The sequence below is a fragment of the Panthera leo genome, chromosome B2 (genome assembly GCF_018350215.1).
Source record: "Panthera leo isolate Ple1 chromosome B2, P.leo_Ple1_pat1.1, whole genome shotgun sequence".
In the NCBI taxonomy this organism is placed as follows: domain Eukaryota; kingdom Metazoa; phylum Chordata; class Mammalia; order Carnivora; family Felidae; genus Panthera; species Panthera leo.
In genome coordinates, this window is record NC_056683.1 from 118,992,314 (window position 1) to 119,004,747 (window position 12,434).

The 12,434-nt window shown below is 41.8% G+C and overlaps 2 protein-coding genes across 4 annotated transcripts in view; one reads left to right on the plus strand and one right to left on the minus strand.

Moving 5' to 3' along the window:
- The window catches only part of STX7 (syntaxin 7), a 41,719-nt gene extending 32,572 nt beyond the window's left edge, over window positions 1-9,147 (minus strand). Inside the window, exons 1-2 of the mRNA XM_042939851.1 lie at window positions 9,030-9,147; window positions 1,994-2,128 (exon numbers count right to left, since the gene is read on the minus strand). Coding sequence (XP_042795785.1) covers window positions 1,994-2,078 — 85 coding nt within the window. The 5' untranslated portion in view covers window positions 2,079-2,128; window positions 9,030-9,147. The remainder of the gene's footprint in view (window positions 1-1,993; window positions 2,129-9,029) is intronic.
- Window positions 9,148-10,439: 1,292 nt separating this feature from the next.
- The window catches only part of LOC122220390 (trace amine-associated receptor 8-like), a 52,139-nt gene continuing 50,144 nt past the window's right edge, over window positions 10,440-12,434 (plus strand). For all 3 annotated transcript variants that reach the window (XM_042939852.1, XM_042939854.1, XM_042939853.1), the window contains exon 1: window positions 10,440-10,615. In XM_042939852.1, coding sequence (XP_042795786.1) covers window positions 10,486-10,615 — 130 coding nt within the window. In that variant the 5' untranslated portion in view covers window positions 10,440-10,485. The remainder of the gene's footprint in view (window positions 10,616-12,434) is intronic.

The window sequence follows — 12,434 nt, forward strand, 5'->3', positions numbered from 1 at the left end:
TAAATGAACTCTTACCTCCTACCAGTTCAAGCTCACAAATAATCTCCAATCCGTGTATCTTTCATACCACTAGGTGCTTACTGCCTCTATAATCTCAGAGCCTACAGTCACTCTTCCTCCTCTTCCTAGAATTCCTAATGCATTTATCTTTCCCAGCACAGAAGACCTGCACTGTCCTCTGGAGTAAGGCCTCCTGGCCTCCTTTCTTGCATAAAGGTCCTGACTTTTCCACACATGTAAATTAAAATGACAATCTCTCTTAATTTTCACACATTAGCCTGAGGCAAACCAGCAATATATATTTTTTTCTAACGTCATTTATTTATTTTGAGCGAGAGAGAAAGAAAGGAGGGGAGGGGCACAGAGAGAGAGAGACAGAGACAGAGAGAGAATCCCAAGCAGGCTCCATGCTTAGCTTAGAGCCCGACATGGGGCTTGATCTCACAGCCACGAGATCATGACCTGAGCCACAATCAAAAGTCGGACGCTTAACTGAATGAGCCACCCAGGTGCTGCAGACCAGCACTATTTCTAACAAAGAGAAAAATTCTTATTTTCTTTGGCTTTTATATCATATCGCTGTGCACAACAGCACTTTTCTAGTGCCATAATCTAATCCTTTTAATCCTTTGGCCTCCAAAACATGCTGACATTTCACTGAAATCACTTGGGTAGAGTAGTAACTTCTGGGAAGTTAATGATTAGATAAGAACACATGGTTTGGTCATCTGAAAACATTCTGTATTTTCACAGTGTGTTAACACATTCTGGTAAAGAGAGCAGTAAACTTTAAGCTAAAGAATAACACTGTATTAACACACTCCAAAAGAGAGTTCAGTTAATGCCCAAAGGGCCAGAATACTGACCACTACAAGGTGACTAGAATAGTCCTCATGTGATTAGCTATGATTCAGAAACAAATGTGAAACAACAAAAAAAAAAAACCTATAGGCTCAAATCTGCTACAGTGATCTTTCAAGGAGTAATAATTTCCAATAAAATGCTACATGGGCTTAGTCTGGTAGCATTGTGTTTGGTAGGTGTAGCACAGTTGTTTATGGGAACCCTGAGTTATCTTCTAGATCTGCCTCAATGGATTAAAACGTCCCCTCATCAGTTAATCCCTGCTCCTTAAGGGCACGGTCCTTTAGACTATGTATATTCCCTTTCCCTTTCCCTGTTTTAAGTAAACGTAAACTCTTTGTAGGGCTCCCCAGTTCCAAACCTAGGGAATTTAGTCAACAAGTGTCTTTAGTCTCATCTAGAACCAGATGGTTTTAAAGCAAATGTAAGTCTCTATCCTTTTTTTTTTTTTAAGTTTATTTTTATTTATTTTGAGAGGGAGAGAGAGACAGAGAATTCCAAGCAGGCTCCGCACTGTCAGCACAGAGCCCAACAAGGGGCTTGATCCCACAAACCATGAGATTATGATCTAAGCTGCAATCAAGAGTAGGACGGGGGTACCTGGATGGCTCGATCAGTTGGGCATCCAACTTCAGCTCAGGTCACGATCTCATGGCTTGTGGGTTCGAGCCCTGTGTCAGGCTCTGTGCTGACAGCTCAGAGCCTGGAGTCTGCTTTGGATTCTGTCTTTGTTTCTCTCTGCCCCTCCCCCATTCATTCATTCATTCTCTCTCTCTCTCTCTCTCTCTCTCTCTTTTCAAAAATAAACATAAAAAAAAAAGGAGACTTAACCAACTGAGCCATCCAGGTCCCCCAAATATCTATCCTTTTAAAGTTTTATTTCATTAATGAAATAGTGTATTATGTGCCTGGCACTCTACAGAAAAATGCAATTAAGTGTTATCTCTTCTAATATAATTGTCTTTTGTATTCACTCTAAAGAGTTCTGGCCTTTTTCTTTTTTCTTTTTTTCATTTTAAGAGTTCTAACCTTCTAAAATCTGTTCCTGCTCTCAGTCACTGGAGTTGTCCTGTTATGAACCCAATTTTAAGAATTAAAAACAGTGACGTCAACTTAAATTTCTACTTACAACATTGTGTGATCTTCTGGATGTTGGAAGAGATACGCTGGGCCAGTAGGGCAGGGTCACCACCAACACCCGGAGTGTAAGACATAGCTGATTTACTTATTCACTAATTTCATCAGATGTCACCTAAGCAGTCACCTAAAAAACAGAAATCACATAATTGTATTTTTAAAGCATTGGCCTAAGTTTCAAAATTATCAATCTGGGAGGTTGATTAACCTAACAGGGTTGAAATATAGCAAAGGGACACATCAAATAGAAAAATTCTCATGGCTTTCAAAAATACTGGCTTTCAAAGGACACAGTCATGTTAAACAATTAAAATAAGGTTCAAACTGTACATTCCCTTTGAAAACTTTTAAGTAAAAGTAACCAAATCCCTTTTACGTGTATATTCTTAATTGTTTATATATTTTCTCCTTAACTGAACTGCAAGCAACTATAAAGCGGGGCCCACATGCTATTTATCTTTCTTTCTCCAACATTTAAAACAACTCCCGGCACAGAACAGCTATTTACATATCTATTAAATGGTACACAAACTGCAGGGTGTCCCCAGAAATGTCACCATATCTAATTTAACACACACAGGAAGAGCTTAGGAATATATGACTAGCGGGTGTCCAATTTTAATAGGAAAGGTCCACTTTGAGAGAGGCACAGCTGACAAGTGAGGAGAAAAAAAAAAAAAAAAAAAAGGAATGTTCCATAAAATGCTCATCACACCTTCCAACAGAGCAAAGAGAACAGCTCTCCTCTTCCCGAGGCTGGCGTCAGGACAGGAAGCAAAGCTGGGGCACCGCGACAGGAAGGAGGCAAGAAGGAATTTTCTTCTTCAGTCCACACACCACACACCTCTTGGGGTTTGGAAAAAAAGGATGGAAAGGGTGTCCCTGCATACAGGACTGTGTCCAGCACAGACTCAACGCCACGCCCATCTTTCCACCGAGCACGCTGCAGGCTGCAAAGTTGCAGGCAGGCAATTTGTCCGGCAGCTCTCTGCTGAGAGTCAGCTACATGCCTGGCATCAAACAGGCACTAGGGAGTCGCAAGCGAACAAAACAACAAACATAAAGAATCTGCCTAATTCAAGTGTGTCATTTAGAAGACTGGATAAAGTAAAACAGCAAAAGCAACGTAAATCAGCAAAAGGTCATGTGCAGGCAAAAGTGAGAGGCTGGGAAAAGGAAATTTCACTATGGCTCCTATCTAGAAAGAATTAACAAAACACAAGCAGAAGATCTGGATACTGGGCATCCAGAGAGTGACTAAGGCAAAGACATGAAGCCTGGGATGGGTAGACAGAACATACGCAAAGGGCAAACTCAGTGTGTCATTTCTCAAAGAAAGGGGTGGGTGCCAGTCAACCCTGGATCAGATGATTCATGGTGGGGACAAGTGGGAGACAGCATAGAAAGAGAGGAATGACCCAACGTGTATTGCATATCTGTGAAATGAAAAGCATTTCACGTGGATTGTCTAATTTAATTTTCAAAATCTCCTCTTTAAAGTAGATAGTAGCAAATAAACCTTGTTTTAACAATGAGCAAACTGAGGTTAACAAAGATTAAGTAACGATAAAGGTAATTGAACCCACCTACCAGCTGGACGTGGGGTTCAGCCCCAGGGTTTTGGTTCCAAAGCTACCCATGACAGCTACCACACAAAACTAAAGTCACGAAAGAGGGCGCTGGAAACTAGGGTTAGATTGAATATATCGCAATAAGAAAGCACTGGAGATTTCTGGCAGGGGAGAAGAGGGCACAAGGAAATGTGTGTCTTGTTCTTAGGGTCGGTGCCGGCAGGAAGTGCAAGGGTAGAACTTTTGGGATAAGTAGATCAGTACTGGCTCCATGTCAGAAAGTGGTGCATCGTGGAACGTGCCTGGCCACCCTGGAATTCCTGGAGCTTTTAGGTACTCTTCATTCTCCTTCATTGATCCACAGGTCCTATTTATCTATTCCGGCCCTTCGGATCTCACCAAGTCATCCAGAGAGACCCAAATCTCAACTCAGGTGGTAGAACTGCTTCGGCAGGTGGCAGATAGCTTGGCACTTAGGCCTGCAGCCACCTAAAGAGCTGGGGCCGAGAGAGGAGAAGACTGGACCTGGGGATTCAATGAAACTAACACTATCACAAGCATCCCACAAACCACCAATTAGATCTCTAAATTCTGCATGGTTTTTTTTGTTTTTTTTTTTTTTTTTTTTTTCAGTAAGAGCCTGAGATAGAATTCAAAACCACAGGATTCACCCATTTAAAGTGTACAATCCCATACACCTGAATCTAATATAACACTGTATGTTAACTACACTGGAATTAAAATTTAAAAAAAAAAAGCAATTCTATTGGTGTTTTATTTTATGAAAAAAAAATTTTAATGCTTATTTTTGAGAGAGAGAGAGAGAGAGAGAGAGAGAGCGAGCACAGGCAGGGGAGGGCAGAGAGACAGGGAGACACAGAATCTGAAGTAGAATCCAGACTCTGTGCTGTCAGCACAGAGCCCAACGCTGGGCTCAAACTCACAAACTGTGAGATCATGACCTGAGCCAAAGTTGGATGCTCAACTGACTGAGCCACCCAGGCGTCCCAAGCCTACTGGTGTTTTTAGAACATGCATAAACTTGTGTAGCCATCACATCACTTTTAGAACATTTCATTACCCTCAAACAAAGCCCACACCTACTAGCAGTCACTTTTCATTTCTCTGCAACCTCTCCAGCTGTAGGCAACCACTAATCTATGTTTTCATAGGTTTGTCTATTCTGTACATTTCCTATGAATAGAATCATATAATGAGCTCTCTCGTGACTGGCTTCATTCTCTTAGCATGTTGCCAAGGTCCATCCATATTTTGGCATGGATCAATACATCATTCCTTTTCACTGCCAAATAATACTTCACTGCATAGATAGGAGCAATTCTCTCCTGGCTCAATGACATCTTTCTTTTTCCTTTTCCTCTATCAACTAGATCTCTAGAAAAACTGTCTCACAGCCAACACAGACATAATGAATGAGGAAATGTTTCTCATTGACTCTCTTCAGGAGGCTCCTTCCTAAACATACATAGATTTATAGCATTCCCCTTAAGCCTCAAAACTCATGCAAGCCTAACCTAAGCCTTCTCTGTGTTTTTTTCAAGGCCCCTCTTTTTCCTCTTCAGAGAATTAACCAATTATTTACAAACACTACCAGTTTTCCTCATCTCTTTACTCAAGCAACTAAATTAGTGAAAGTTCCTACAGGTGAGATAACTGGGCTCCATTCATCCAAAGAGCTGTTGCTGTTGCTGGATTGGCTGGAATTTCTTTAAAGAAAGGGCACAGTGACTGTTAACTCAGCTCTGTGTTGAGTGAAGAATGAAAAGAAATTTGCAAATGATGGAAGAGAAAGATACACAAAAAGTCAACAAGATTAACCATGGCTAACTGGTATTTCCAAAGCATTGTTTTACATTTATTTTCTCAGTTGATTCTTACAACAAATCTCTGAGGTAGGTTCACTTGTAATTCTGATATTTCACATGAAAAAATTGAGGCATAACAAGAATAAGTAACCTGCTTAATCTAAGAGCTAAAATTTGAAACTACATCTTACAGCCCATATTTTTAAAACACTAAACCATATTGCTTCATTGTGTAACAAAAACTCAGGGCAGGTGAGCCCAATCCATTAACCTTTTTGCAGACTCTACTCTTAGGATGAAGAAACAGACCTGGGATGACTATATGAGTAGATCAAGGTAACACAGATGAATAGCTCAGTCCTTTTCTCTCTTATTCTGCCAATAGTGATATCTAAGAGACAACAATGGTTGGTCTTTCTGATGACAAAACATGAGAAATAAAGGAGCCAAATGACTTTACTGCAAAAACATATATACAGATAGATGGACTATAATTATAGCTAACTATAAATTGACATCAAAAGCTTATGATCATTGCATTTTGGCCTGGAATCAACCACGTTATTCTGATAGCTGGTGTCTACTTCAGTCTCCAGCACCTGGCTGGAGTTAACAAGCACTAAAGCACTGTTGATGAATATTTTTGAAAGAACAATCAGAATTCCCAGTTTTATTGCTCAGAATAACAATAACTCATTATCTATACCGGCTCTATCAAGTCCTCAAGTATAACATGTGAGGCTAGTAGTTTATAACAGCCACTATAGAAATATAGAACATTCTACCACAGCATAAAGTTCTATTGAATAGTGATCATGTAGACATCTCAGCAATTACTTTTCTATGAAAACATATAAACACTATAAAGGGAAAGAAGGAAAGAGAGGATCAAAGTGCAATACTCATAATGAGGATATTCTCAAGACTTTCTGGAGAGCACAAATTAAAGAACAAAGGGAATTGTGAAATTGTAATTGTCAAACACTTCCCCCAGGTAATACCGGACACGTTGCAGAATCCTAGATTCCCATTAAGCATACATCTCATGCTCTGTAAATTGAACACAAACGGAGCTATAGAAATAGTTTCACTTTTTGAAGTGGGAGTACGAGCATAAAACACTGGACTTCCCTCCACCCCTTGCGCCCAAAATATACGTTCCCAGAGGGGCAAGGCTGTGTATTTTTTGTGAGCTACTCTAGTCTCGCTACCTGGTTATGTAAGAGGTGCTTAATAAATATCTGTAGACTGAATGAATAAATGTACCTATTTCCTAAAAGAACACATACCTAGTCTGAGGATAAATAATACCAATTCTAAGATGTTAAATTCCAGTGTCTTCTTTTAGATCCTAAATGTACAGGCTTACTACTGCCTTAGGGCCTTTGAGGAGTGCCGTTTTCTATCCCTAGAAGGCTCTTCCCGTGATCTCCACATGACTGGCTCCTTTACTCCAGCAAGGTCTCATCGCATGCTAGAGAAGTCTTTGCTGACTATTCGGATCTGAAGTGAGAAGTCACCACTCTTGCCACTTTCTGTTTATCTAATTTCCTTTATTATGGTGCTAATCGTCATTTAAAACGATCTAGTTAGGGGCGCCTGGGTGGCTCAGTCGGTTAAGCGTCCGACTTTGGCTCAGGTCATCAGGTCATGAACTCGCTGTCCGTGGGTTCGCCACCCGCCCCCGCCCCCCCCGTCGGGCTCTGTGCTGACAGCTCAGAACCTGGCGCCTGCTTCGGATTCTGTGTCTCCCTCTCTCTCTGACCCTCCCCCATTCATGCTCTGTCTCTGTCTCAAAAATAAATAAACATTAGGGGCGCCTGGGTGGCTCAGTCGGTTAAGCGTCGGACTTCAGCTCGGGTCACGATCTCACAGTCCGTGAGTTCGAGCCCCGCGTCGGGCTCTGGGCTGATGGCTCAGAGCCTGGAGCCTGCTTCCGATTCTGTGTCTCCCTCTCTGTCTGCCCCTCCCCCGTTCATGCTCTGTCTCTCTCTGTCTCTCTCAAAAATAAACGTTAAAAAAAAACATTAAAAAAAAAAAAACATTAAAAAAAATTTTTAAAAACCTTTAAAAAAAAAAAAAGATCTAGTTAGTGTGTTGTTTATTATCTGTCCCTACCTTGGGGATATAAGCACAAGACAACCTTGTCACCTTGTGGAATTTGCAGTATCAGGTGCATAGATGTTCCACCAACATGAAGGTGATCACTCTATGGCCGTGAGCATTCTCTATCTAAACCAAATTAACCCAATACTTTAGCTCAGCATCTCTGTCCGTTGCACTATTATACTATTCGGTTTCATTCACAATACCAAGGATTACTTTTCACCCTTCTCATACACTAAACTTTCAAATTAAATGGATTCATGGCAAACTTTACTCAGACTTCCTGCAGATGTTTCATATAATTTATTTTTCCACCCCCAGCACTGAACTAAAGTTTGGTATCCTAACCAAAACTATATATAACTGTTTTATCGGGAGCAGCACAAACCAAAAGTAGATACAACTGCGTTATCGGAAGTAGCACAAGTAAAAAGCTTAAGAAAAATGATGCAATCATTAATGGGTTACAATGGTATTATATTAACTTCTACAGAAAGTTTGAAACTAGAGCATAATTCTTAATTAGTCACAGTCTGAGACGAACTTCTCAAGGCGGCCTGAAAAGCAGAGGGCGTCCACATCACAAGACACTGCTGAACACCTGCTAGAAGTCTCTGCCCGTGTGAGGCTGAGGCTGCCCCCAGAAGAAACGTCCACCTGCAACATTACTCAACAGCACAGCACTTCATAATCATTTTCTTCCAGATTCTGTTCGAGTTTTAAATTATATACAGTTACAGCTAAAATACAATTATCTGAATTAAACAAAATATGTATACAAGAGCCAAACAAATACAAGAAACTTGAGAGGAAAAACAAATAAAGCATTTGACCAGAAAGATAATGTTATTTTTTCCTCTGTGTCTGAATTTTTACAAAGTAACGACCTAAAAAACAAGAAGCCGGGGTTCCGGGGAGGACCTTGAAATATTTTACGTGTTTTTAAAGGTCTTCACGTAAACCAATTAATGACGCGTACTGAGAAGATCAAAGAAAGTTAGCTCGTCTTCAGGCCAAACAAAACCAACTACAAGCTGCCCCCGAATAAATGCATATGGTTCCTTTACTGCAGCATCTATTTTCAGTTCCTCTGTATTCGGGAAGAGAACTTTAAACTGTGTCTTCTAACTCTGTAAGTTGCAAAGAGGAAGAGGTCACTCGAAGTCCTGCTCGCTCCAGGCAGAAGCAGGATTCTGGAGCTCCGCCCCAGCGGGCCCCGGCGCCGGCCCCGCCCGAGGGTGCGCGGGAGCCAGCGCGGCCGGGGAGGCGGCGGGGATGCGGCGCTGCGGGCGCAGGGCTCGCGGAGCCGGCAAGGCCGGCGGGACCCGCTTGACCGGGGGCGTGAGCAGCGGTGGCGCTCCGGGGCTGGGGCAGCGCCCGCCTTCCGCCTCCCGACCACAGCCGCAAAGCGCAGGGCGGCGGCCACCTGACCACGCTCACAAACAAGGAGGCGCGGCAGCCGCCGGGAGTTCGCGCCTCTGGGGCTCCGGGCCAGGGACCACCCCCCTCCCCAGGTTCCTCTTACCCCAACCTCCTCGGCTTTCTCCTCCTCCTCCGCCGGCCCCAGGCACCCACCGGCCCCAGAGCCCCCAGCTAGATTCTCAGCTGATGGGCGGTGGCGCTGGGACGCCCAGTGCGCATGCCCACAGTACAGCGCTAGGAAGGAGGAGGGCCTCGCTCCCTTCCCGTTGGCCAGCGGGATTGAGTGACAGTTGTTCTGCTACGCCCCCTGGGTCTCTAAGCTGGGAATGGGGGTACTAAGAAAATTGAAAGGGAGGTTGTTTTTTGTGTTTTTTTGTGGGTTTTTTTTTTTTTTTTTGAGGCCTTGAATTATGGAAGGCTAACGCCTTAGCCAACCTGCAATAAACAAGGTGAGGGAATGAAGCAGCCGTCTTTATCGGGTGATGGCGGCCTCCCTACACTCGGGTCTTGAGCCCGCCCCATCAGGTCCTGCCCATCTTGTCCTTAGTCTGCAAGTAGAACGTTTTCACAGATCCATTAAAAAATGCTAACGCAAATATGCAATCCTGGCAGGAACAATGACAGAATAAGTGAAGAGTCACCTCCGTGTGCCCACTTAGTAGACAAGTTTTCATAGCATGTACAGGCCATTCTAAGAATTTCTGAAGGATAGAGAGTAGTTTTAACGGGGTTTGAAAAGAGCAGAGAATGTTCTGATGATAAATATTCAAACGTAATGTAATTGTTAGGTAAAAGCATCGATTGCTTTTGGTGAAAGACATATTCGGCAAATTAATTAGAAGATGAAAAGACTTGGCCTTTGCCTGTATTAAGGCCTCACTATTTTCTGAAAAGATCTTAAGGACATGAAAGGTCTAGATGCACTAACGCGATAAAAACCACAACCAGGATATTTTGAATTGGTACCCCCTGAGAAAATTCTAGGTTGTTTAGCATTATACATATATATATATATATATATATATATATATATATATATATGTAAGGGAGTGAGGTCAGACAGCAATAAGAAACACAAGGGTCTCTCGGGTTATTTTTAATTGTTCTACGTTTAACAGAAAAATGGGAACAAGAAATATTTCCTATTTCACATCTTTCCTGAAGAAAACTACAGTGCAAGTGTTTTAATAAACGACAACTTATATTCTGCCTCTGAAAAGGGGACAATAGAGTGAGAATACTGCCCAAACAGAAGGCATTCATCCCATCTAAAGACAGCACGATTCAGCTAGCACCAAGTGTAGACTTCTAGGAAATTCAGATTTTTATGTGAAATGCCCTTTTTCAATATTTTAAAAATTTTATAAAACATTCTGAAATCAGATGAAGTAGGTATTTCAACTTCTATAATAGGCAATAGTTTCAACCATAGAGTATTAAAAAAAAAAAAAAAAAAAAAGCCGGAGGGGGCCTTATAGAAAATCTAGCTCTACTTCCTCATTTAGGAAGATTATAGAAACTGAAAGCCAAAGAAACTTCATCAAAACACACAAATAATTATGAGCAGCACAGGTCCAGATGACTTCATTCAGAATCCCCAATTCTTCCCACCATTATCTTCCACTCAACAAATATTCATTGAGAACCTGTCGTGTGCCAGGTACTGTTCCCAGAGCAGCACATATCCAGGTGAGTAAGGTGTATAGTATTTTCCCTCAAGGAACTTAAGGAGTGAGATTCTTCCCAGGATAGTGGAAGAGGTGCTGTGATAAAGATTTAGTAGGCAAGTGCAAACTTTTAGGGATCTCTGTATAATTTTCTTTAGATGAAGCATAGGGGATGGGCTGGAGGGACATAAGATTGGAAAGGCAAGTGGAGTTTATATAATGAAAAGCCTCTACATTGTGTTAGATGAGTATTTATAAGGAGTTAAACTATTACAGGATTTTAAGCCAAAAGCGTGATGTGCTCATAATTCTATTTTATGAAGAAAACTCTGGAGAGATGGGGGAAATTTAAAGGAAATAACATTGAGAATGGAGAGGAAGGGAGAGAGAGAGAGAGAGAGAGAGAGAGAGAGACTGCAGCCTTTTAGAAGGCTACTGGAATAGTAGCACATCCCCAATTTAGAATGTCCCCAATAGCAGAGATGTTGAAGGACTTCCTAAGGCAAATGCATTGGGAAAGAAACAGTAAGGCCTGCTTTGCGAAATATTTAGGGAGACTTGGAAATTAATTAGATATGAAAAATGGAAGAGAGGGCTACTATTTTCAGGACTTGCAAAACTGAGTTGAATATGATGTAGTTATCTGAGATCTAACATTGCTAATAAAGTAGTTGCAGTTTGAGGACGAAGGTGGTGGAATGGGGGAGCAAAGCTACCTACGTTTAGCTTTGGACGGGTTGTAGTTAAGATCCTGGGGAAGTGATATCCAGTTTTGAGATGTGCCTCCCTTCAAGCACCCTCCGGGTACTTGAAAACGTGAACTGGAGTTCAAAGTAGAGTTCTGGCTGGAGCTGTGGGAGGAGATGAGGTCACTAACTTTAAGTATGGACTGTTATGGACTCCTGGGTTTAAGGGGAGCTGAGAAAGAAAAACTCTGAAAAGGAGTGATCAGAGAGTTAGGAAGTAAACCCGGAAAAGGTGAAGTAGAGAATGAAGGAAAACATTTCAAAAAGAGGAAATGCTCTATGATATCACATGTTACAGAAAGTTCAAGTAAATTAAGAGCCAAAAGTTGTGCATTGGACTTGAGAATTAGGAAATGGTTGGTGAACAGGAAAAGGAATTTCAATCATTCAAGGAACTATCATGAAAAGAACTCATAAGGCCTGATGCATATTTCAAACTTCCTGTTTCCTTTGAGAGAACCCAGGGCTTTGGGAAGGAAGAAATGCAACAGAAAACCTGAGGCTAGGTGGCCTCCTTAGGTTATGCTTCTGCTTACTGATTGAACCAGGACAGAGGGTCAGCTGTCTGAATCCTCCTCCTGGGCTCTTTCCAATTCCTCATGTTTTAAAATATGTTATGAATGGACTCCTTTCGGGTCTTTTGAAAACCTACGAGACGTCACCCCTTTGTATTCAAATGAAAAAAATACGTAGGGTGTGGGTAACCCTGCGAAATTTAGAGGCACAGAGGGAAAATGAATTCCCAAAGCGTTCCTGACATTTGGAGTGTCCCATCTGAACATCTACCTGCTACTGAGACAAATTCAGCCAGCGTCCTTGAACCCAGTAGGGCTCAAAAATTCTGCCTATTTAATTGGCAGTCATTTCACTTCTCAAGCGAATCTTTTACGCTTGCAGGAGTTACTTACATGTGAAGCCTTGTAATTGGATTTTTGAGAGCTAGTAATTTTGGGAATTTGGGTCTTATTGGAAAGATTTTAAAGGGCATTAGAAGTCCTTGAGTGGGAATTGTATCAGTGTATTTGTTGTGTCCTTATTAATATAAATACCCCCTCTGCTAGGTAGGATAGGGAACTCTCCCCTGTTCTATCTCTA